Raw genomic sequence first — 25,458 nt, forward strand, 5'->3', positions numbered from 1 at the left:
GAAAAAATGGAGTGTTAAAGCGAATCTATTGAGCCATACAGAATACAACAATGCAGTGAACTCATTGTCTGAGATCTACTTGTGGTTTTTTTTTGTCTTCAGGAACCACAATTTATCAGACACTTGTCATCAAAGAATCTGACTTTCCTATGAGGTGTATATATACCAAACTGTAAAAGCAGTATTTAAACCCCAAATTTTATTAAAACAACACTTAATTTAAAAACTCTAGCTATACAAGAGGGAAAATTGATAAAAAATAATTAAAAAAGATAGTGTAACCTCTCAATTTAGCTAGGCAGATATACTGATAGCTAGATCCATTACTGAGAAGTCAGATTTGTGATTTAATGATTATTTTCATATGTCCTCCTAACCCTTTCTTCCCCCTAGATATCTTTACATTACAAGGAAACGCCAATGGACAGCCATGTGTATTCCCTTTCAAATATAAAGGTAGAGAGTACAATGAGTGCACAGATGCTGGTAGGTCAGATGGCTGGCTCTGGTGTGCGACAACTGCAGACTTTGATGCTGATAAACTGTATGGATTTTGCCCACTAATAAGTAAGTCCTGCATTTTATTTATTAACTTGTCATAAAACATTGTTGAGAAAACCACCTATCGAGCTACCAGGTTCTTTATCAGCTGCCAGCTGCACACCCCCCATAACAAACCTTGTCAGAGTAGCCCAAATGAAAATCATCTGATTGAACATTAGCCCCAGAAGCCAAGTGCTCCCTCTATAGCAAGTGGAGAGGAAGAGGTGCCTCCAGAGCTGGTTCAGCCCAGCCAGGTTCTGACCCACCTGCCAGAGGTGGCTGCTTCTCTTTGTGGACCAGAGAGGTGAGGAGGCTCTTCAATATCTCGTTTTATGTGACTTAAGTGCATGGCATGACCAGCATGAATTTAGACTTGATATCTTCCTTTCAAAAATTTCCCATTGTTCTTTATTCCTCAGCCATGCCCTGTAGGTCAATTCTCACTTAAACTGCTATATACTGGTTTTTTCCCCTTAACATCCATTTCCTATCTTGTTCTTGTCTCCTATTGCCAGCCTACACAAAAATACGGCTGCTGAAATTATCCTCCTCTCCCATCTTTGTACTGTCTTCCGCACTGAACTTATGTTTGGAACCCTCCACCTCAGGACACAAACTTTCACTTTTCTCACAACTGCCTTCCCAATAACACAACAGTTTCACAAGGTTTTGTGAGCTGTTCTGCAAAGACTGCAGCTGATCTGCACACTGGTGCTACGCAGGATGTTTTTATAGCTCCTTGGGCTGCAAGGGCCAGGTTCTGCCGTTTTTGAAAAAGCTGCTTCTCTTGATGATGAGCTAAGAGGGAGTTCCTGCCCCACAGGGATGAAGACCCTCAGAGTTCACCTTCATGCTTATTTTCCTCTGACTTCACCCTGGAATCTCTTTTTCCAATCAATAGATATTGCTGGTTTACTTAGTACTACATTTTGTGTAAAAGAAAATTTAAAAGCAAATCTTGGAAACACATTCACTCCTTTCTAAAAACTTAGAAATCTTAAATAATGTTTTTATTTCAAAAAAAGTACACTTTTTTAATTGATGCCTAATCTGATTTTATTTTTTCCTATGTCACTTCTTCCAGATGACACAGAAAGATTTTGGACAGAAGATGTTTCAGCTGGCATTCACTATCAGATAAACTCAGAGTCAGCTCTAACATGGCACCAAGCAAGGAAAAGCTGCCAGCAACAAAATGCGGAACTATTAAGCATCACAGAGATTCATGAGCAAACATATATAGGAGGTAAAATGATAGAGAACAAGACCCACTGCCCAAGAGCTTATAGATGATGAAGTTGGCTGCCTTGTCTTCTGGCTCAGCAAAGACGACAAGGAGTCAGGGGTGGTTCAGCAGCCACCAAAAGGGAGGTGGTCTGAACTGCCCTACCACTAGACGGTGGTTTTTTTATGAAGGGCTGGTCCAAACCGCTGTAGGGAGGAAAATGGCCCCATCCCGCCTTTGTGCTCCTGGGAGGAGCTGCTGCATCTTCTGCAGCCTGTCCCAGGGTGGGTTTCCTCCTCCTGCCTTCATGCCAGGGCATTCATTCCTGAGCAGGGCTATGGTCTGGTCCTCAAATTTACCTTTTTCCTCTGTGTTTCAAGGATTATTAATCTTTCTAGGGGAGTGCACGATGATGACTAGATTGGGCCCAATATGGGTACATTTGTATACTAAACTCCAAATGACTCCAGAGGATTTCACATACAAGTATCATGGTATCAGTTTGGTTATAAATGGTGTGAAGGAGACTTTGAAACCACTCACATACAGAAAAAGAAATTGGAAGCAACTGATTGGCACACTGTCTTTGTCTTTTTGATGTGTTCACTCCATGAAATCTGTTACAGAAACATTTAAGCAGAATTCCCTAATGAAAATAAAGTATTTTTTTATCTCTTATGTTGTAATGAAACAAAGTGAGAAAAGTAAACTCTTATTCAAGTAGTGAAATAAGATGTTCATTTGCCCTTTTAAATACTGAGATCTCTGCTAAATCAACATTTATTCATTTACATATTTTACTTTTTTAATCTGTGCACCTCAGCAATGCAGAAAGTATTCAGTTTTGCTAGTTTAAATTAAGAAATGCACATTTCTTGCTTTTGACTTTATTTCTTTTAGATGAACTTGTTAAGAATGAGAATAGGGAGATACTGGCTGCTTTTTTTTTTTTTCCCCCCCCCTAATTTAGAGCTAACTAAAAAATTCAGTTTTTCATTCTGGATTGGATTGAACAGTTTGAATTTCAACAGTGGATGGCAATGGGCTGGGGGCAGCCCTTTCAGATATTTAAACTGGGCTCCAGGTAAGAACTGTACCTATTTTGTAATCTTTGAATGGATTCTGATAAGACATCAACTAATAAAAATTGCCCTAGCTATTTTTATTTCAGGAAAGCCCATTCTGATTTACCACAGTTGAAGATCTAGATCTTTATTTTAAGAAGCGCACTTCCAAATTAAAAAGTTCACTGTGGATACCAGCTATAGCAAGTTCTTTTGTTTTCTTCTATAAGCAAAGATCTTGTTTATGAAAGCAGAGTATCATTTAGACTGATATATAACCATACAGACCACAGATCAGAATTTTTCCGTAACATGGTGCCCAAAAGTATAAATATAACTCAAATCTTCCAAAAGTAGCAGAATATTTATAAATGAATGGCACTATGTAGTCTGGAGAAATTCTAAATATTATTGAGAGGCTTACAGAGCCAGCTCATAATTCCTCAGCAGTTTATGCAAAACTGCACTGGGCCACCTCAGGGAAAGGAGACAGGGGTGGGTTCGTGGTGCTCCTCACACTTGGGGAGTTCTTCTGTTTGCTTGGTGGGTTTTTAGTCCCATGTTATCTTTGTGCCACGAGTATTTCAAGCCATCTCCTGTGTGGAAAAGTTACAAGGTGGCAAAGGAACAATTAAACTCTCCTCCAAGTTTTCAAAAATTCTGAATCAGGCAATTTTGTTTGCTACTTACAGAGATTTTTACACACTGCAACAGAAAAGAGAAAAGCTATTTTATAGGAAAGTAGAATTGTGAAATTCTTGAGATATACTGGAGAGATGGTATAAATTAAAATGGAATATTTATGAAGTTTGGAAGTTTTTGACGAAGTATAATGGCCTAGGTTCAGCTGTTCTGTCTGTGAGCACCAGGACATCAGGAAAAGAACTGGAAATTTTCCAGTACTATTGTGACATAAAGTCAATGGAGAGTCATTACTTCACTCTCAAAGCATAGACTAAAAGCAGAATCCTATAAACTACAACACCAGTTATCCTATGGGAGAGGGCTTCTTCATATTAAGCATTGAAGAAATCAGAACAAGTTGATGTTTTTACTGATAAGATGATGGTTTTGTTAATATTTTTATTTATTTTTGCTGTGAGATTCTATTTTCTCTCTTACTCAAAGGAAGTCCTTTCCTGTTCCCTGGGAAAATCTGTGGAGTGATGAATCCCAGAAAGAATGCTAAATGGGAAAACCAAGCATGTAACCAAAGACTCGGCTACATTTGTAAAAAGAGAAAATTCAGTTCAAAGTCTGACATTATGCCCAAAGGTAGGTTAGTCAAATAAAAAGATTCTCCCTTGACTTCTAGAAAGACCAATCTGTAAAGATCTGCAAATGAGAAAAGGTACGCAACATTGTTTTTCAACCAAAACATTAGAAATCTTTTAAAAACACAGATATACCTGCACACACAGACTTTTAGATGTTGCTTTTGTCCTCCCATTGTGTATTAACCATTCATAGGAAAATACTATTATTTTGTTCCATCACTCTATCATTCATTCTTGCAAGACAGATAAAAGCTGCTCTGTCATGGTAACCAGTGCCAGCAATCAAATTTGCATAAATACAGTAGAAATTTTATGCTTCTTCTCATTTCCTTCAAATGAGCAACTGCAGTTACTCCAATATTAATGCAAAAAATCCTCCCCTGATGACAACAGTATGCATTGCATCGGGTTGATACGAGCAGAGCAGGAGGGGCAGCAGTATTCGCACAGGCTACATTTCATCCACTGGCCACGCTGACCTGAGGCTTCAATGACACAAGGTGGCTACGTACACGCCGCACACAGGAGGGATCTGCTGGAGGATGTCATCTGGGAATGTTAGAAAAACTGCTTTTAAAGAAGTAGTTATATTGAAGAAAGTAGATAAATAATTTCAGAGAATCTTTATTCCCCTCTTAACCTTAAAAAGGAATGCAGGACTTTACGTTTGAAGCAAGCCTAAGGTAAACTTTTAAAGATATTTAGGAATCTAAGTAATAAAAAAGCCACTGAGTTAATTGAAGAGAAAACTATCAACTCTGCACTAATTTGCACTGTTTACTGACTTGCAGTCAGCAAAGAATTACTTCATGCTTTTCCATATCTGCAAATCACGTGTGTTTGCAAGAAGACATTGAAGAGGAGGCAGAGCCTAACGCCAGCCACTGCGTGCAGCACGGGAGACCACCACACACCGACCGAACTGCTCTGGGGAGCAATGAGGGGAGAGGCTGACGTCTGCTTTGGTCTCTCTGTCCTCCCAGAGCATTATTTCAAATTGCATTTCTGACACAATGTGGGCATTTTTCAATGATTCTCTGCTTAAGGAGACATCATTCTATTTGCATATTTAGCATACTGTGCCTTAATGATATCTGTTTTTCATTTGAATGTATTTGCATTTCTAACTACAGCTTTATATTTATTCATATAGCCCCACTTTTGTAAAGAGTACTTGTCCTTCATTTTCCTCTTACAAAATTTCTCGGAAAAATTGTGCTTTGATTTTAGAGGATTTGAGACCTATTAAGTGCCCAGATGGCTGGTGGCCGTACGCAGGCCACTGCTACAGCATTCAGCGGGAACCCAAAATATGGAAAGATGCTCTGACTTCATGTAAGAGGCAAGATGGAGATTTGGCGAGTGTCCACAACATTGCTGAATACAGCTTTCTAGTGTCACAGCTCGGTTACGGTGAGTACGTATGTAGGCCTGTATTGTGTTTGCCCCATCTGTAACATAAAAGCTGGCCTTATATAAAATATTAATGTTTTCTCTGAAATGTCACAAGTGGAAGGCTGAGTCTAACTTATGGTGCTCTTTTATGTTGTTGCTGTTGCATAAACATAGAAGTATATTTATCAAGAAATAACCTACGTTGTAAAACATTATAAAGCAGGAAAAGAAAAAAATGGTATTCCTAATAGAGACTCATAAAAATCTTTAAAAATTGCACTTTTGGCATCCTTATTCTATGTTCAATATCTTCAGAACTGAGCTCCAAAGCTAGAAGAAATTTAACTTCTTGCTGAGATTAAAACCTCTTTCTGAGGTTAACGTCTTGCTATATCTCCTTCTAAGAAAATGATATCTTTTAACTTTTGATTTTCCTCGAATCTGTAGCAACCAGTCCTGACACATGCTGGACTTGGTGAACACCCCTGACAGGCCATGACAAGCCCTCTGATGCTTCCTCATTAAGGAGATGTGTTGGCAGATGTCTGGCTTGGGCTCAGTGCGATCTCCCGATAGGCGGGACACTCACAGCTACCCGCTGTCCTACCTTCCATGCTAGGGGATGTTTTGTTGTTCTAAGACACAGATACTCAGAAACTTCACAAAAAATCTTATGCCAGCCTTAAAGAGCCCTGTGTTTATGAAACTCAGGATTTCTGGATAGAATCTGAGGCTTTTCAGTACAAAACCATCTCTTTCTGCAGATCTGAGAGGAAGCCAGCATTTGTGTTAAAGCATGAAGACCACCTCTCATGTACCACATGCCAAATTTATCAGTCCCAGTTTGTTCACTGTATTGCATGGCAGAACATAAGCAAACCTATTTCTTTTCATGCTTCAGAGCCAACAGAAGAGCTATGGCTGGGTCTGAATGACCTGAAGGCTCACTTCTACTTCGAGTGGAGTGATGGGACTCCTGTAACGTTCACCAAATGGCAGTGCAGGCATCCCACCTACAGAAACGATCGGGAGGACTGTGTTGTTATGAAGGGGCAGGTATAACCATGCAGCCATCTTATAGTAATGCAAACTAATGACCACATCACTCTGAAATCACTTGCCTTTATATACTTATTCAAGAGTCATTCTGTATCTTAGCTTAAAATAGTTTTCCCCATAAATTTGGCATAAACCAGAAGCGAAGTTCAGAGGACAGGAGAAATCAGAATTAGAGAGGTAATATTTTTCTAGTGTTGCCTTTTGAGATTTCTTATCTGGTGAAAAGTCTGATCCAGAAATTTTACATTAGATTCATTCTCTTGGCTGCACCAATGAAAAAAGTTGTAGCTCTGGGAGAGGAATGGGCATGAACTAGTAAATACATTGTGTGGTTATCATAGATGCTATTTGCATACCTCATTTTCCAGTTCGATAGACCATTATGTCCTTCGATGTTACCTCATTGAGACAGGCATTGAGGCATGGAGACCTGGCACTTTCTTCAGCTGTGACGTAAAGAGAGCACTAACACCTATTTGCGAAATACCTAACCTAAAATCCTACAGTATTTCTGACTGCTTGACTCACAAACTTTATTTTCTTGCAAGACTTCGTCGTTTGACACATTTACGTGCATGTGCGTGCACTCACATGCACGAACACAAAGTATCATGAATTTTAAAAGAAACAAATTGAAAATGCTGTTATGAAAGAAATGCTGTTATTGAAAGAACTGTTATAGAATAATGATGTTTGCCAGTATTAAGCATCAATAGAATTGACCCTAAAGCAGATTTTATGGGGAAAAAAAGCTGCTATATAAATTCTATTTTTTACATAATTGCTTTTAGAAAGAAATCAGTCATTTCCAGTCTTCTCCTTGATGGATAAAATAGATTCACTGCAACACACTCAGATGTGCACTATTTCAGTTTCATTGATCTTTTTTCCAGAAGTGTAGTGAAATAATCCTGCTCTAAATGCAGATCCACTAGCCCTACATGTGATGTATCTTTACAAACCCTCCCATTAAACAGTTATGATAGCAAGTAATGTTGAGACTTCATGATGTTATTTATTTCTTTCATCTCAAAACAGCATCAAATGGATCTTAAAATAATCCTGACAGATGTGTCTATTTAAAAAAAAAAAAATCAATCTCCATCAATGATCCTATAGCCTTACTAGGTGACATACTAGTGGACCTTGTAGTGAAGAAAGAGGAAAACATTGGTTTTCTTATGTTTATGAATGCCCGTTTTTTTACATTTGTTTATTCTCCCTGCTATTTTAGGATGGATACTGGGCAACTGATGTCTGTGATAAGCAACGTGGTTACATCTGTAAAAAGACGCCTTCATCACAATCCTCTGAAAACCAGACAATTGAGGACCCAGGCTGCCAGAAAGTAAATGCTCTCTCATAAATTAATTATGTTGGGAAAAATGAATAGGAATTAATTTGCTGGTTCTTGCTTCTTTTAAAGTCTTTGTGTTTGTATCTTCTAGAAAACCTACCCTTGAGGAAACCTGGTCTTTTCCTACTAGCAATTTACTAATATATGTACATTTTTCATTTTTGCTCTGAAAATACTCAAGAAAGCCAAGATTCATTTACATGTACATGAATACTGCCTTTCTCTCCACTCCCGGATGAGCCACAGTGTGACAAAATTACATATATCTTTTAAATCATATTTTCACCACTCCTCTCTGTTTATGCTCTTAGCCTAACAATACACATAAAATTACCAAATGCCACTTTGTCTCTCCTTTCAGATCTGCTGTCTATTTATAAAGTCCTTACTATATGAGTGATAAAAGAAAGAAAATAATTTCAAAACACAAAAGGATCATTTTTTTCTGTACCATGTTCCTACCGATGGACTACTTAGTTGGCCTTTGACTGACATCAGCAGGTTAATTTTTTCCAAACCAGTAATTTTTTCAGAATTGACCTTTCCAGAAAATCATTATATCTATATTGGTCAGCACAGATCTCTCTAAGAGCAGGAAGAAGCAGGGGTGTTTCACTGATACTCCTCCTTCCCACCCTCCCCGCAAACAAGCACTGACTGGATTCCTCTTGGCTCAGAAAGTCTCCTCGCCCATTGCTCTTAGGGATGGCAGGGGCAGCTTTGGGGAGCTGGGCTTGTATGTGAGTTCATTTCCATATCGCAATATTCTTGTATTTCATTATGTCAGATCCCACAGCTCGGAAGGCTGGAGCTGCAGCTCCCCCCTGACCGAACCACAGGCTCGTTATGGTGCGGTTTGCGTAATCCCAGCCTTATGGAGCACTGGGAAGCAATAGCACAGTGCAGTCACAATTTTCTTTGAAAAGACACATACACAGAAAAGCGATTAAAACTAAGATCTTAATGTCATCCTTTGAACAAAATAGGCTTTCCGTAGGAGAAAACAGCAGCAAAACCCAGGCTTTTGCTTAGTAACAGATTGGCCCAGTCTCATCTTGTTTTTAAGCTTAGCCGCAACAAATTCAACATTGAATATTTATACACAAAAGAACAGAGCTAATTTCTATGTTGAAGTCTCTTTCATTTTCACATTAAGAACCTTGTGTTTGTCACAGGGTTGGAAAAGATACGGTTTTCACTGTTACTTGGTGGGCTCTGCACTTTTGACATTCTCAGAAGCAAATAAGACATGTGAACAGAGCAAAGCTTATCTAGCTACGGTGGAAAGCAGGTAGGAAAATATCTTTTTTTATATACTTCAAAATCAGTGCTTCTGATGGAGAAAATTGCAGAACTTGTCAATTTTTTTGAACTATTCAAAGTGTTCTATCAATGCTTTTCAAAAATTTTGTAGTATTAAGCCAAATAACATTATCCATGCAGGAAAAAAAAGTCAATGATTCAGGGCTTTCTACTTAATCTATTATAATGGTTTTCAAATTTGGGGGGTTATTGACTTAAAGAGTTTTATCTTTCATTTCCTAATTAAAGCAACTTCTATGTTTGTTTGGCTTTTTCCTGTTGGAAAGTAGTTACTACAATTTTCATCTATTTACTGATGGGTCTTGTCTCATTATGATAGGAAAGGTTTAACAAAAATGCTAAACTACCTTCTAAGCCAAATTCTGAACAAATGTAGGAATTCTTCCCCAGGACCTGCTCCACCACAGTCAGAATGCATCATCTCCAACCTACCCATATGGCAGTCAGGCTTTGCAGGCTTCATGGCCTCTGGGAACATGACTGCTTTCAGAGATGATGGCTAGCAAAGCTGACAGTTTGGTCCTGACTTGGTGGTCTGTTTGAGGCACCTCAAAGATTTGGAAAGACAAAGAAAATAGAATACAATTAGAAGCCCACGTGAGCAGTAATTTGTGACATTTCACAGAACTGGGTGGATAGGAGAGAAGATGCCTTCAGCTGAAAGGAGAAAGTTGTCCCTCATCAAGTTCTTTTGACCACACTTCAAAGCCTGCTGAGGTTTTGCCTGAACTTCACTTCATGCCTTAGGGTCATGCTAGCATGATCGAGATGCCTCTGTTTGTACCGCTTATTTTACTATTGCAAGGTAGTAGGTTGTGAATGAACATTGTTTTCCACTTCAGCAATGAGCAAGCCTTTCTGATTAGTGTGACGGGGCTGAGGTCTGAAAAATATTTCTGGATTGGTCTCTCCGACACAGAAGAACGAGGGAGTTTCAGGTGGACCAGTGGTGAAACTCCTCTCTTCACACACTGGAACACAGCAATGCCAGGTAAGCTTTGCATAGGTTCAACCTTTGTGATAGGAATAAAGCTTCAGTTCATGTGGGTTTCTGCTTTCCATCCTCTGGTGTTAGAAATTAGAGCAGGCTGCTTGTTTTGTACTTGTAGTCGTAGGTGGCCAACACCATCAGACCTTGTGTCTGTTGCCAGTGCAACGAGCACCATCACAGCTGTCAGGTGTTGTGTAAGTCAATCTCCTGCAAAGTTGTACAGAAACACATGGGTTAGACTGAAGACAATATTGGGCAGGAGTTAACAAGGTCCATGGTCTCATTTTTTTCAACTTTTCAACACCAATTCACAACAAATGAGACTGAAAAAAAAATTATTATAGATGTTTTTTGACCCACAAGGTGCATATGTGAGAAACGAGCAACGAGTGTCCAGCTGTTTTGCATTTCAGCAAAACAGATTAGCATCTACGCAGGAACTCTTGCCTTCACACTAGCTAACTATGTCTTAAAACAAACTTGTACTTGATATCAGCCTTCTTGAAATTCAGAACGCCAAAGTAGTTGTCAGGCCATCTGCTACATGTGCAAATAAAATCAAGAGCCATTTGCCCTATGATTTCCCTGGGGTGGCAAGGTAAGGAAGATTTGTATTCTAAAGCTGCAAATCTCTGGTTTTGGCAAGGGTGCGTCCGTGAGATTCATTGGCCCATATCTGGGCTCTGGCAGGAGGTATTAAAAATAATTTTATATCCAGGGTGGTTTTTAATCTGCATAATCCACATCTTCCTTTTCATAATTTTCTACAAAGAAAAGCAAAGGTCTCATTTCTTAGAGAGCAATTAAGACTTTTGGTTTTACTCATTTCTTTTCCATATCGCAAAGGAAAAGAGCAAGGTTGTGTTGCCATGGGAACTGGAATTGCAGCTGGATTATGGGATGTTGTTAGCTGTGAGGAAACAGCAAATTATCTTTGCAAGCAGCGGGCAACGGGAGCGCCGCCTCCTGCTCCTCCAGTACGGGTCCCTGCGGCCGCCTGTGCCGAAGGCTGGGACGGAGCCCCCCGGGCAGATTCGTGCTTCAAAGTAAGTGTGCGTGGACCTTCGCTGTGAGCCTGAGCACGGGGCAGCCCAGGGATCGGTCACCGTGGTACTCAGGGACCCAGCTGCTGGGTCAGTTTTAGGGAATGATCTTCTCCATGGTATTCAGGGTCAAAAAAATGATGAGAAAATCCATGAAATACACTGAATGTCAACTATGGCAAACCTGAAGCAATGAAAACAGAGTGCTAGAAAAGTGCTTTCTTTTATTTAAATGTCAGGTGAGAACCTCACCTAATTTATTGGCTTCCAGGAATTTGGGACTTCAGGAAAAACATAGTTATGCGTCTCAAGAGCTGGCAGTGTCACTTGCATAAGACAATGTTTCTAAGAGAAAACTTACGGACACCTGGCCCTCTGCCAACCTCTTCTCACCCAGCACGCGATACTTCTAGTGATGCTTTTAGATACAGGTTCGGTTTGACATTGGTGACTCTCCAGCACATAAAGGTTTTGAGCATTCCCTTGATTTAGCTAAAAATGCCTTTAAAAGTCTCCTTTTTAAAAATAAAAAAACTAAAGAAAAGGCAAAATAGATCAAGTAGAAGTAAATATGCACCATTGCTCTTCCAGGTCTTTACATAAGTATCCTCTCTCTTGCTTTCTTGAGACTCTCTGCCTGTTGGGAGGTCAGAGATGATTTTAGTCCTGTATTTATAAGGGTCTCATCTTCTACATCATACTTAATTATTGTTACTAACATTATTGGTTCAGCCAGTTACCAAATTGTTGATTATCCTTTCCTCAAATTTTCAAGCATCCAGCTCCTTACTTCCAGAATGTGTGTACTTCACAGTAGAAAGTGGTGTTACTTGTATGCTTGCACCACCATACAAAAATCCCTTCCTTGTCCAGGGTCAGCACCTTGCCAAATAGTTTTCCCCGTTCATACTATCTTTTCTGTTCCAAACTCTTGATTTTGCCTCCACCTTCCATTTCTCAAAAGTCTCCTGCTTTCTGCTGCAAAACACCACAACTAAGCTATTCCATCATTCTTTGAGCGTTTCAGTACTCAAAGTTCCAATTAAGTTATGAATTATTTTTTCTTCTCTGTATATTGTGATAACTTTTGTTGTCCTCAGACATCTATGCTACTCTTGCCTTTTTTAAAAATAGAGGATGCTAAGAAAAAAGTATTTACACTTTATGTTACTAATGTTTAATATTATAGGTTTTGGCAGACATTATGTTGTCTCACTCAAGAATAAAGGGGTGCTAAAGTGATACTGATTTTAATTACATAGGCAATTATGTATTTTTATATGCCAAACTTTGCACGTTTAGTAATTTATTTTTCCTTTTTTTTTTTTTTCCTCAATAGTTTTTTGTGAGAGAGGGAAACCAAAGGAAGTCTTGGTTTGAAGCTGAAGAATTCTGTAGAGAAATAGGAGGAAATCTGGTCACAATCAATACAAGAGAAGATCAGATTTTATTATGGCAATTAGCATCGTGAGTACTTGCAGAATTCTTTTTCACATTCATACTATATTACATAATAATTCCTTTAAAATACTCCTGGACCTGGGCAAGTGAGTGAATTAACACAATCAAATTTTAAATTGAAATGGAAATTTTTCATCTGGAAATATCATTCTGAAACATTCCTTTTTAAAAAAAAAAAAAAAATCTTGAATAATTGAAAGAGGCTTTGGTATTTTTAAACTTTCATCACAGGTTTTTATCAAGGCTGTTCTCCAGATCTGATCAACTTTGCACATGTTAGTCCCTCTCCCAGAAGGCAGACAATAAAATGTTCAGCTCTAACCATGCCTTTTTTGTTAACAGGCTGCAATTTATATTTTAATCAACACATTCAAAAAAACCCTTAAGTTAACGTGTAATGTAAACCAAAATGCAAGGACTTAATGTGGAAATTTTCTGACTGTGAACTGAAGACTCCTGAAATCATACAGGAATTAATTTTAATTAATATTTCCTAGCACTATAAATGCCATATCTTGCCCACAATGTAGAAATTATGTCATTATTTTCCCCCAAAATTGGATCACTACATTCTGATTGTATTTCTGTAATGTCAAGACATCTCAATGGCACATAATATATAGCCATTTAACCAAAATTGTTTCACACAGTGGTGAATCCAGGTTTAATTTCTCAAATAGATTTAAAACTGTCATATGGAAAAGTCTTCAAGATCTCACCCTTCTTCATTTAATTATTTTTCAGTATTGTGAGAAGCTGAACATGTTTTCACTTGTCTGTTAAGTCTCTTTGCTATAGACTATGAAATCTTTCTGGAGGGAAATCTTCATGTTGTGTAGTGAATGAAATAGGACTCTATTTTATCTTGTCCATAGGTACAAGATAAATAGCACAAACTATTAAATAAACTGCATAGGAAGTGCCAAGAAGCAAATCAAAGCAGTTGAAAAAACAATTTTCACTGTTTTTCATTAGATAAATTGTGTTATAGCTTTCTATTGATGTTTTACTTTTGCTAAAGCCTCTGTCCGCGAACTCCTGCTACTGTGTTGCAGTCACAAGGACGGGAGCCTGAGCTGGCCCTTGGCCACATCACTTGTCCTTTAACTTGCACTCAAATACGGCAGGTCTCATCCCAACACGGAGCACTGTCAAACCCCTTGACAGAGTGCAGGTGGTGAGCCGGGCTATGGGCCAGCAGTGCAGGAGCAGTTCCCAGTTCAGACGGGACAGAAAGCAACGTGTTTCTATGCTTTCCAGCATTTACGTCACGGCCCCTCTTTCTACGCTCATGTATCTCTATTGTATGATTTATTTTAGGGATAAAGGACTGCACACTCAGGCTTTCTGGATTGGTTTGTTTCTCTTAAATCCTGATGAAGGATTTGCCTGGATTGATGGTTCCCCTGTGAGTACTTATTTGTTGGATATTAATTGACTTTCTGTCCTTTAGAATATATAGATTTTCATCTTTTTACGCCTTTTTTCCAATCTCTTTAAACCTTTGGCAGGTGCATGGCAGCCCTTTATCCATCAGCTGAACAGCTGCAGTGCTCAGCGATGGCCCTAACACACTAGTGGAAGTGCAAAATTGCCTCTGTTTCTTCCCTGGTACCGCGTTATATCCCATTTTCCATAGTCTGTGCTCTTAGATCTTCACAGCACCCCAGACCGGGCACTGCTGTATGTCAGTACAGAGAAGTTAGGTTCCCATTTTTCACAAAGTGAGAAAAACATCTGCCCATCTGTTTTTCCTCCCTCAGACACATGCTTTTCTAGACCATGTAATCTTTGCACCTTCACCAGGGAGCGATGGGGAAAGTGAGCTGATGAGCATGACTTTCTCAGCTCTCTCAGACCTATCTGAACTCTCATTGATCCCATAAACAAGGTACTTGAGATGATGAGATCCTGAAATTGTGTTAGGATGGCAATCTCAATTACTTCCACTCAGTTCAAATCACATAGTAATTGAGATGTATTTCCAACACAGGTAATTTATGAGAACTGGGATGAAGATGAACCCAACAACCATGAAGAACTTGAACACTGTGTTATGTTTAATAGATCACCCCAAATGCGCTGGAACGACTTGCGCTGTGAACAGTTACTTAATTGGATTTGTGAAACAAAAAAAGGTATAATTACCTCCCCATTTAATTGGAGCAATAAACCCAAGTTCAAAAACAAATTGTATGGATTTAAACAAATTGAAAAAAAGAAAGATACTGGGAATTGTTCATTTTAAAACTGGTTTCAGTGAAGGCAACACATAAAGCAAAAGGAATGAATCGAGATATTTCAATCGTACTCAGATGCAGGAAGTTAAAGATGTCCCTATTACGTTATCTCTGGCTTTATCTCTTTCTGCCATGGGTTGAATAAATTTGCAAGGCAAAGGTACTTATGCACTCCCCTTTTATCTCCTCCCTGTATTTCTATCTGCTTCAGGCCTACCCAGGAGAGCCAAAGATGCAGGACCCTAGAGTTCTCTGTACAAAAGGGAAAAAAGCTTTGCTTCCCACTATGAAATGAATAATGGAACCAAAGAGAGGGATCAGTTGCTATAGGAACCGGTGACTCTGAAAAAGAGATCAAAAGCCAAGGCTGGTGTAGCCTTGAAGGACTCCTGCATCCACCAGCTTTGCCTGGGGAGCAGGGACGTAATGCCAGGCCTCTCGGTGCCAGGGCACAAAGCGGACCTGATGGGATGGGAAATGGGGACCCCGAGTGACAACCGACGATGAAAAAACTTGTTTGTTTACTCGGTCCTACTTTTACATCCCTGCTTCCTGGTTGTAAACTGAGTACTTTTATGCATTTCCATGGAGTAGGAGATTCTTAAACGCCTCTGAAAAAGAAAAGAAAGTTGGATGCACACAGGGAACTAGTGGGAGGCACAATAGGGAGGGGAAGGGAGAAGCAGTTATATAAAAAGCACTGAGTATATCTAATATTTGATGACTCTGCCAACAAACCGTTACCCTTGAGTAACGAATAAGGCACCATGCTAACATTGAAAAATTGCTTAACCAAAAAGGAAGGATCACTGTTCCCTTGTGGGTAGATTAGTCATACAAATGCACCATCAAAACACTGACTTCCGTAAAGCAGAGCGAAGCAGTACATCCTGCGCAGCCCCTTCTGCTGCGCTGAGCACGCTGCTTTGTACAGATGTGGCACTCTGCTCTTGGTGAGACGGAGTTCAGAAATCATAAAGACTCTGTTCAGTTTATCTTGATCCTAGATGACCTTTCAAAAGTTGAAAAAAAAAAAAGAAAAAAGAATTAGATCTTGTTATTGTGAATCTAGATTAAATGATGATCAATGTGAGAGAAGAGACGCTCAGCTGTTACTTCCCTCATGTTCACTTAAGAAACATATTTACTTCAGATACTCCATTTTTTTGAAAAAGGTGGAATGTTAGGATTAAAAAATAAAATCAAAATGAGGTGAAGTATGTAAATTCGTCATGAAGATAATTGAATAATTTTAGTTCTATTCTTCACTAAAGGCTTAAGAAGAAAATGTTTAAAAGCTCCCAACAGGAGATTTTTAGTTGCTTTTTCATTTGTTTGCTTATTCCTCATCTAAACTCCTCCTGTCATTTCTTTGATAATGTGTTCCTCTCCATCAAACCACAGAAGAAATGGAGAAAGCTAAGAACAGAATTAGTAGTGCTTGTGAAGAACAAAATAACAGGCATTGAAATGGAAGCAGAGCTACCTTTGAGGGGCTATAGCTGGCTCTGGGAATAGCAACAGGTTAATGGCTTCCTCCTGGTCCATCCTGTATTTCAGAAACTTGGGTTTGGTATCTACTGGCTGTCGAGAACTCTGAAAAACAGAGTTTCCTAGTAAAAGCCAAGCCATAAGAGGAATGCGTTGAGACACTGGACATGACGTGTGGTATTAACAAAATACCAGCATTAAGCTTTCAGTACTTGTGAATAGTTTACTACTACGTAGATAAGCTTGAGAACTTCATTTATTGGCTAGATTATGTTGTTTGGCTCTAGTCCCATGAATATAAAACCCCCCTAATAACAGCATACCAAGTAAAAATACTAAATAAATTTTCAAACTGATGTAAGTTTCATCTACAAAGCGTTTATTGCACATCTTGGATTGTTTAATACAGTTTAGTAAAGATATGCTTTAAAGATATGTATTTTTCACTAGATATTTTTTTCTAAATTATGCATATTTTAAAATTTAATTCAGTGGTATGTACTCTAAAATACAGAAAATGCATTAGATCATAGTTTGGATTTTTTTCTCTATTATACAAAGTATTTGCAACTACAGAAAGAAAATCCCTCTGGATTTTTTTGTATTTGGAATGTTGTTCATGATGATCTTTTATTTTACAGGTACACTGCTAAAACCTGAACCAAACTACAAACTTGGTAGGGTTTTTTTCTTCTTTCAAATAAACATTTACTGTAGAGTTTTCAGACTGTGTACAGACCAGATATGAATGTAATATATATGATTCTTTACCTTTCAGAGTATCAAGCCACCAACGATGGATGGATTATATATGAAGATAAGCAATACTATTTCAGCAAAGAACATGTCCATATGGAAGAAGCACGGAGAATTTGTCAGAAGAACTTTGCAGATCTTGTTGTCATTGAGAATGAAAGCAAAAGACAGTTTCTATGGAAATATGTAAGCACTGAGCCTATTAATTATAATCGAATCCTGAAGCAGAGCAGCTGATAAAATAAAGGGAACAGCCCATCTATTTAGCTAGGCTAGAGTCCTGAGCTATTGTCCTACAGTATTTATTTATATAACAATATATTTGTCCAGGACCTGTAAAGAAATTGCTATTGCTTTTAGTAGGTAGAGGAGAAAATCATGCAAATTTTAGAGGTGCAGCAAAGGATAGTTCAGGCCCAGGTTGCTTATCTCTTGTAAGATATGTACTGTTCAGCACAGTGATTATTGCTTTCCTGTTCAGTTGGTTCCTCACTCCAGGATGTTCCCCATATCCCTGTTGCCTGCTTGAAACCTGGGTCTGACCCTACAATGTTCTTGCCTGAGGCTCAAATCCGGGGGGGGGATAAAATAAAAAAAATATCACAGGCATGGTTAATGGGCTTCCACATTTTTGCTTGATGTTGAGGAACTGTTTAGCACTTTACTGTTTAATCACTTTTGTTTTAGATTTACACAAAATTCAGAGTGGAATCATATTTCATTGGCTTAGTTGTCAGCTTTGATCAGAAATTCAGGTGAGTAAAGGAAAACTGGTAATGGACAACAAATGATGGTAATTTCGTCTCACTCTATGTGTGCTTTCATTTTACAAGAAGTGTAAGCAACATCTTACCCAACAGCTTTCTGAAATTGCTGGTAGGGAACCTGTTTTAGAAATCTTGTTTGTAGAAGGCTTCCAGGAGGACATCTTTCTGGGATGAAAGGGAAGTCTGTGCGCTGGTGAGATGTGGGGGTTTCAGTCTTGTCCAGGCTATAAGAAGCCTTCCCTTTGAGTATGACGTGGTTTATCCAACCTCTGGCGTAATGGGATGCTGATGGGACTTGAATGTGATAGTGCTAAACAGAGGAGAAGCAGCAGTAATGCTGTGGATATGTACTCTTCAGTGTATGTGGAGCCTTTGCCCTCTCGTCACTGCTAATACCTTGCTTAGCCCCTTACCTAAACAGACCTTGCAACTAAACAACTGCTGGAGGTGTCTGTCCGGCAGCCACTGTCCCCTTGTTTCTTTCAGCTGGCTGGATAAGACCCCGGTGAACTATGTCGCCTGGGCTCCAAATGAACCAAATTTTGTGAATAATGATGAAAACTGTGTGATAATGTCAAAAGATTTTGGTGAGTAAAACAGCAACGAGAAATATTTGGTTGAAAATTTAGCATCGAAATCCAAACTGTTTGCTACGTATTTAAATTTAAGGCTACCCCACAAACAGGTAGTTGAACAATGCTGACAATTTTTCGTAACAAGTATGCTGAGGTTTAAAACCATGCCATCGTTATTAGGAGACAAACATACTGCAGAGGCAGAAGGTATGTATTTGGGTAAATGTGTACAGGGCAATTGTTTTTGCCTGCCTCCAGAAGGTTTCATTTGTGCTTTATGAATAGTCTGGGGCTGACTGCTGTAATGGTGGGACGAGAGTTGCAGACAGTGATTCTCTGTACTCCATTTATTTACAGGGCTTTGGAAAGATATAAGCTGTGCTGTGAAAAATGCCTTCATCTGTGAAAGGCACAATTCAACTTACTCAGGATTTGCTCCTACTGTACTTCCAGCTCTGGGAGGATGTCCTGAAACTTGGCTTTTGTTTAACAATAAGGTGCAGTAACAAATCTCAGCCATATTTAGCATATTTGCAATAGGTGGAGAAAACAACTATCCCTTTTATCTCACTATGTAAATTCTCTCACTACATATACCAATTTATTATGTGGTATTCTAATTAGAAGTGTAGTCAATTTTCATGTTGGCAAGTCCATATCTAAATCTCAAAAAAAGAGATGAATTTTAATGTTTTAAGTTATAATTTTTGTAAATGTCCATGTGCCTTTACCCATAGTTACTTTTTCAGTTTCTAGAATTTTCTGTTTATTTTAGACATACTTACTGCACGGAAATCCTGTTCCATTATCCTTATCTGTAAATATAAGGCTCTTTTTCTGAGATTAAAAAAATGAAAGGTTACGCTTCTCATATAATCAGCTATCACAACAACTCATCTTAAGCTGAGTAACACAAACAGCAATAAATGTCAAATCAAATATAGAAAACAAGCAAGCATTGTTTTTTTGCGAAGTTAAGCAAAAGTACACCTGGCTATATTGAACTTAAAAAACCCCAACCAACAAAGGAAAGCCACAAATAAATCCCACAGTGCAATCAATAGGAAAACTTTTCATGCATTCAAAGGGCATGTCTTATGTCCCTCAGAAACCACAAAAGTAGTTTTTAGACTGGTATTCAGGAAAAATCCCCATGGGTTACTAATACATGGTACAAAAGAGCACTTCCTCCTGACGCTGTCCCCTTGCTCGCACAAGGTCAGGCTTTAGCAGTAAGTCTGCGGTATATAACTGAAAGAATTGATCTGAGAGATGCCTGCCCAAAATTACGTCCCCAATCAGGAAATAGTTTCGGTCTCTCAAAAATTCTACTTTTGAGTAATGTGATCCGAAATCTCTACCCATGTGCCTTGGATATCTACTTAATTCCTCAAAATTCCAAGAGTTGCCTGCTCTTGCCCAGCACTAAGCTTGGACAGCCCACAGGTGTGTAAGTGCTGCACGCACAGCGCTGTGATCCGCTGGGTCTCCTTGCTGCCTGAAAGTATTTGCATTTCAGCTGATCCCCCATCTGCTGCTCTTTACTTGCAGGGGCTGGAACTGAATTAATCAAAACCAATGGTTTTAATACTCTTTGACACCCAAAAGTAAATCCTTTACTTTCCCCGCAGTGTTATAAAATATTTGGATCCAGGGAAGACGGAAGACTGACTTGGCACTCCGCAAGAAATGCTTGTATAGAATTAGGGGGAAATTTGGCCTCTATACACAATGACCAAGTGCAAGGTATGACATCTGAGCCTTTTGGTACTAAGTATGAAGCCAGCACGTTTCACCATCTAATGACAAGGCTGAACTAGCCTCCAGATCTAAATAGCCTAACCTGGAAGGAAGACCTGAAGCTGCTTGGTCCAGAGAGAAGACTGGAGTGAGATATTACAACGCTTTCCATCTCTTGGCAAAAGTGTCATGCGGGGGAATCAGCATAATCTGTTCCCCACAGCCCTGGAAGATGGGATAAATAGTAATAGTTCATAGTAATGAAATGCCCACAGATATTCAAGTCGGAAAGTAAACAAACATTCATCAGAAGCGACATATGTGCAGTTGATGCCAGCTCAGGGAAGACTGATGTATCCTTTTGAAGTCCCTTCTAGCCCTAATTTATATAATATTTCCAAGAAGTCTCTATCATTTCTATATCTAAAAAACTTTTCCTTTTTTTTTATTTAAAAGAAATCGAACTGCTTCAGTTAAACTACCCAGTGTAATGTTTCTCTTTTGCCATTAACTCATAGTCTAACAATACTGAACCTGATACTTGCAATATTTTTAAAAGCTGACTGGTTGTTTTATTTGGAATTTAGTTTACACTGAATTTGAAAAAAAAGATAATTCCTCAGCTACTCTCTCTGATCTCTTTTTTTTTTTTAATAGCCTTCTTCACCTTGCACCTGAAGGATGTTGCCAATGAAACGTGGATTGGACTGAATGATATTAACAGTGAGGGTACATATCTTTGGACAGACGGAAGCTTTTTTGACTATTCAAAGTGGGCAAGGCAGTTCCCATTTAGAGATGAATACATAATGGTTGACTGGAAGTATATTACAATACAGGTAAACAGAAAAAAAATCAGAAAATGCATAACTTAGATAACATAGTCAAGGTCAGTGTAACCAGCCTGACTTCTCTCCCAGCTAGGATTCTATGTTTCAATGGCTTAAAGCAGAAGGCAACTGATATTTCAGAGATCAGGTTTTAAAGCTGTACCCAGAGATTAATAGGCTGTTTAGAGTCTATACTTATTGTCATTCCTTTGTAGAAGTCTAGAACTGAAGGAGTGCTGTATTATAATTACCACTAGAATTAATTAGAATTATTGGAATTATTAGATTTTACTGAAAATATTCAGTATTACCAGCTGGAAATTTTATTTTGTTTTATTGTTTCTCCTTGTACATCATGAATCCAAATGAAAGTTCAACAAATTCAGTACAGATTACCATAAACTACACAGTAAAAATAGCTTTGGTGCACTCCAAGAAATTTTAATAAACTGACAAAAGTTCTTGCAGTAATCTGCCGAGGAAAGTGCATTTGCTTAAGATATATAATATAATAAATTTATTTTCCAAGAAACAATAAATGAAAATAAGAGCCAGAAAATTAGAAAAGAAAGCTATTAACTTTGTCTCCTCAAACCTACTTCTACTATTTTGCCAGACATTTTGCACTTCATCAGCTATAATTTTCTTTTTTAATTTTTCCCTAGACTGACTGTATTGCAATGACGAAAAGATCTCTAGATGAAGCAGGTTACTGGGAAAACACTGAGTGCCAGCATAAGAAAAGCTATATTTGCCAGACGGACAGCAGTAAGTTTTACTTTTCACCACCTTTGTCGGAAGACACGTACTGAACAATCCGACCATACGAGTCCTCAGTTGTAACTGCCTGGCTGTGCCTGTAGCAGCCGGGCTGAGGGAAGCAGGGCTACTTTCCCAGCTCAGGAATTCCAGACACAAAACTCGCTCTGGGACAAGGATTCTAAAAAAGTTTCGGCTTTATGGCCTCTCCCCTACCAGCATACCCAGCAACACTCACAGAGGCTGACTTCACCTACCCTGCAGACATCTATACTTAAATCAGTTGCCTGAAAAATGGCCAGTAGACACTCTGAAAGCAGGATTCACCTGCCTCATCTTGAGGCAAACGCCCGAAATAGGTAAGACGAGCTGTGCCTTCAAAATGCCTGTTTTTTTCTCTATTGACAGAAAAGGTTAGCCATCCCTGCTTTACCCAACTAGCACAGATACAGGTATCTGAATCAGGTTATTTTGCAAATGCAAATACAAAGCATAAAGACAAATCCATCAGTAGCCTCCACCATAGGTATATTAGCTAGCTAGATAACACACTATAAGCTGCTTCCCCACCCTCATCTCCAGATCTAACCCGTCTCGCTAAAATCCCTCACACGGGCTCCGCTGAGGGGTCGAGAAAAGCCAATTAAAGTGGTTATTTTACTCATCAGTCTCTAGCAATGCTTTTATATCACAAGACAAGCAATAATCAGAAGGGCAAAAGTTCTAGCTTTCCTTGTGTATCCTCAGGGTGGGAGACACATCTGGAGCACAGCTACACTGCAGAGTCGACAGGAATAGAAACAGGGAACTGCTGAGCAGCAAGTAAAAATAGAGGAAGAAGCCACAGCCTGGCCAGATGTTTCATGACTCTGTTCCATGCAAGTGCAGAAAGCTGCATGAGTGTCACTAGCAAAAACAATTGCCAGGGTGTTCGTGACACTGACTGAACACAAAGGCAGTTTTTGTCCTTTTTTCTGTCCCCATCACTAGCTCTTGGTCTTTATCTTCTGCTTCCACATATATAATACAACTACAGTTTCCTTTTTATCTTCATCTTACATGGGAAAGAAGCAGCAGCCAAAACACAAGCTTTGCTTAGAATGAAATTTATCCCTGTTTTGAGATTAAACAGGTGTGGAGATCCTGCACCGTGCTTGTGCTTGGGAGAAATTTCACCTGCACTGCGGGAGGGGAACCTAGAGAGCTCTGGGGGGAGGATCACTGTGTGACCAGTATTCACATCATTTCATCTGGTGCAGCGTATGTCTTTAGATATGCACAGCTCGTCCTCTGCCTCTCCGTAATCCCTGAATATACTATTTACACTATAGTTACAAATAATTCCAAGTCACCGCTAAAACATGTCTCCTGCATTTTATGTAAGAAATGCTTTTACTTGCTGCTTGTGCTGCCACACTACATTCATCTGTTACTCAAAAGTAATATTGCTATTCAGATGGCTAGTAATTTTCACTGTTTTCTCCCCTTCCTCTCAAATTTGTACCTCCTTCCTACAGAGCCTGAGCTGCTTCATTCCACAACTGCTCCAGATTCTGATTTCATCCATTATGATAACAGCAGCTATTTAATCATTCCTTCTAAAATGAATTGGGAAGAAGCAAGAAAAGCCTGCAAGGAGAAATTTTTGGAGCTTGCTAGCATTTTTGATTATTACAGTAATATATTCCTGCTGCTGCAGGCAGCTCAATATGGAGAACCGTTATGGATTGGGCTCAATAGCAATGTGGTAAGGTTAATAAACTATAGGTGGTGTGGTTAAATGCTATGGTTGGATTACTATCACCAGGGACAATTGTAGCATGAACATATTGGGAACCTGGGACTGGTGGACAGCACTCACTTTGTTTAACTTCATCCATCTTATATCATTAAATTCTGTCTTAGGCAATGGAGAAGGATGGGAACCTCTGAGAGTACGGGCCTCTCTTTACTAACTCTATGGGAATGTGAGCCACTTAGGCACTTAGGTTAAACAACCTGGTTAACTTTTAGATGTCCATTTTTTAGGAGAGGTGAATTCATCTCAAAGGGATCAACAGGTCATTAAGGCTAGTGCCTTATGATCATTGGCAGATGTAGCTTTTTCATTACTTTTTGGTTCAGAAAGATTCACAGAACATACCATGTGCCTCCGAACACCCTCCTTGTTATGCCTGCTAAGTCCCAAAGATTAAAAGCAGAAAAGCTATACTATACCAGAAGAAGCGAATATGGAGATCCAAGTCCACCACTGTGTAAGGGAGCACTTGAGTGAGCATCAGTCTCACTAGCCCTGTTACTGAGAGCCAAGATGAGCTTCAGCTTTTCTAGTGAATATGCAGTTGCTCAATGCACTGAACTATTATGTTTCCATTGCGTTGTTCTTTGAGCTGACTAAAGTACCTTGATAATAAAAAAAGAGCTCTTTCATCAGCAATAATTTTCTTAACTAGGCATTACTTTTACTAATTGCGATTCCACTGATATATAACATAAACCTGTCTGAAATTCAGTATCCCTAGGGAGAACTTACAATAATGTTGTGTAAAAGTAGCATTTCCGATCATATGATGCAGCAGCACTCTGATAAAGCTTCTTGGAAGGCTACATTGTCTGAGACAATTAACTTGTTACTGAACGACACCTATTTCCGTGATTCTAACAGTGTCTCTCCCTACCAGACAAAATGCTTGGTCTTAGAATATATGTGACATGAATCCTTCAACAAGTGCACAAGTCCACAGGACATCTCTATCCAAACCAACATAATAGTGTTTAAGTCCACTTGATATCAAAGTTGGTTACTTTTATAGTCATAGAAACATGTTTTAGAAAGCAGTTAAAATCCCATTACAATGAAGTTTGGATCACCAGACATGTTCTCCTGGTCCTTATAGAGGAGCTGGCCCTGCTATTGCAGAGTGAAGCTCTGTGATTCCTCCTGTTCCCCAGGCAGCAATCTTGCCCTGATGGTGCCAAGCTCAGGAGAACTTGCATACCTGGCCTATTGACACATCTAGACACTAGAGTGGGATCATGTTTTATGCCTCAGTTCTTAATGTCAGCAATATACTGTCTGGGCCTGTTCCCTTTTCCTTGTAATTCTTCTGATTCTTCCATGGGGGAAGAAAAAAAAAAAAAAAAAAAGGGCAGGGGGGAGGAAGTCTAAACAAAGACTCCAGACTTTCTGCTCCTGCGTATTTATCTTTTGCTCCTAACAAACTAATAATTTTCTCAGATTTTTCATAGTGATAGCTGCAGTTTACTCCTGAATGTTTCTCCTCAAAACTGTACTTGAGCTTAGAGTCCTTGTTTGACAGCCAGCTCTGAGACCCATTTCCACATGACCGTTCCACAGGTTTCATGTTCCTGTGGTCACATTGCTCTTCATGATGATGTGACTCTTCTGGGATGGTGATTCTTCCTCACAATGTTGCCCCACAAGGGACTGAGGACCATCAGCACCCAGGAACCACCATTTAGCCTTCAAAACATCTTCATGGCCTGTTTCAGCATGGGAGGCATACTGCTGTGTCTTACTTTTACATTGCTGAGTCCTGAT

General features: G+C 39.1%; 1 protein-coding gene across 3 annotated transcripts in view; it reads left to right on the forward strand.

The window, feature by feature from the left end:
• Positions 1-25,458, forward strand: part of LOC104639272 (macrophage mannose receptor 1) — a 34,267-nt gene that overhangs the window by 987 nt on the left and 7,822 nt on the right. For all 3 annotated transcript variants that reach the window (XM_075746302.1, XM_075746303.1, XM_075746304.1), the window contains exons 2-23: positions 394-567; positions 1,628-1,789; positions 2,739-2,852; positions 3,961-4,107; positions 5,340-5,522; positions 6,406-6,560; positions 7,798-7,911; positions 9,096-9,211; positions 10,086-10,234; positions 11,081-11,280; positions 12,617-12,744; positions 14,059-14,146; positions 14,732-14,876; positions 17,111-17,146; positions 17,248-17,411; positions 17,913-17,980; positions 18,479-18,579; positions 18,925-19,064; positions 20,199-20,313; positions 20,965-21,146; positions 21,803-21,905; positions 23,414-23,643. In XM_075746302.1, coding sequence (XP_075602417.1) covers positions 394-567; positions 1,628-1,789; positions 2,739-2,852; positions 3,961-4,107; positions 5,340-5,522; positions 6,406-6,560; positions 7,798-7,911; positions 9,096-9,211; positions 10,086-10,234; positions 11,081-11,280; positions 12,617-12,744; positions 14,059-14,146; positions 14,732-14,876; positions 17,111-17,146; positions 17,248-17,411; positions 17,913-17,980; positions 18,479-18,579; positions 18,925-19,064; positions 20,199-20,313; positions 20,965-21,146; positions 21,803-21,905; positions 23,414-23,643 — 3,014 coding nt within the window. The remainder of the gene's footprint in view (positions 1-393; positions 568-1,627; positions 1,790-2,738; positions 2,853-3,960; positions 4,108-5,339; positions 5,523-6,405; positions 6,561-7,797; positions 7,912-9,095; positions 9,212-10,085; positions 10,235-11,080; positions 11,281-12,616; positions 12,745-14,058; positions 14,147-14,731; positions 14,877-17,110; positions 17,147-17,247; positions 17,412-17,912; positions 17,981-18,478; positions 18,580-18,924; positions 19,065-20,198; positions 20,314-20,964; positions 21,147-21,802; positions 21,906-23,413; positions 23,644-25,458) is intronic.

This window comes from Balearica regulorum, chromosome 2 (assembly GCF_011004875.1).
Source record: "Balearica regulorum gibbericeps isolate bBalReg1 chromosome 2, bBalReg1.pri, whole genome shotgun sequence".
In the NCBI taxonomy this organism is placed as follows: domain Eukaryota; kingdom Metazoa; phylum Chordata; class Aves; order Gruiformes; family Gruidae; genus Balearica; species Balearica regulorum.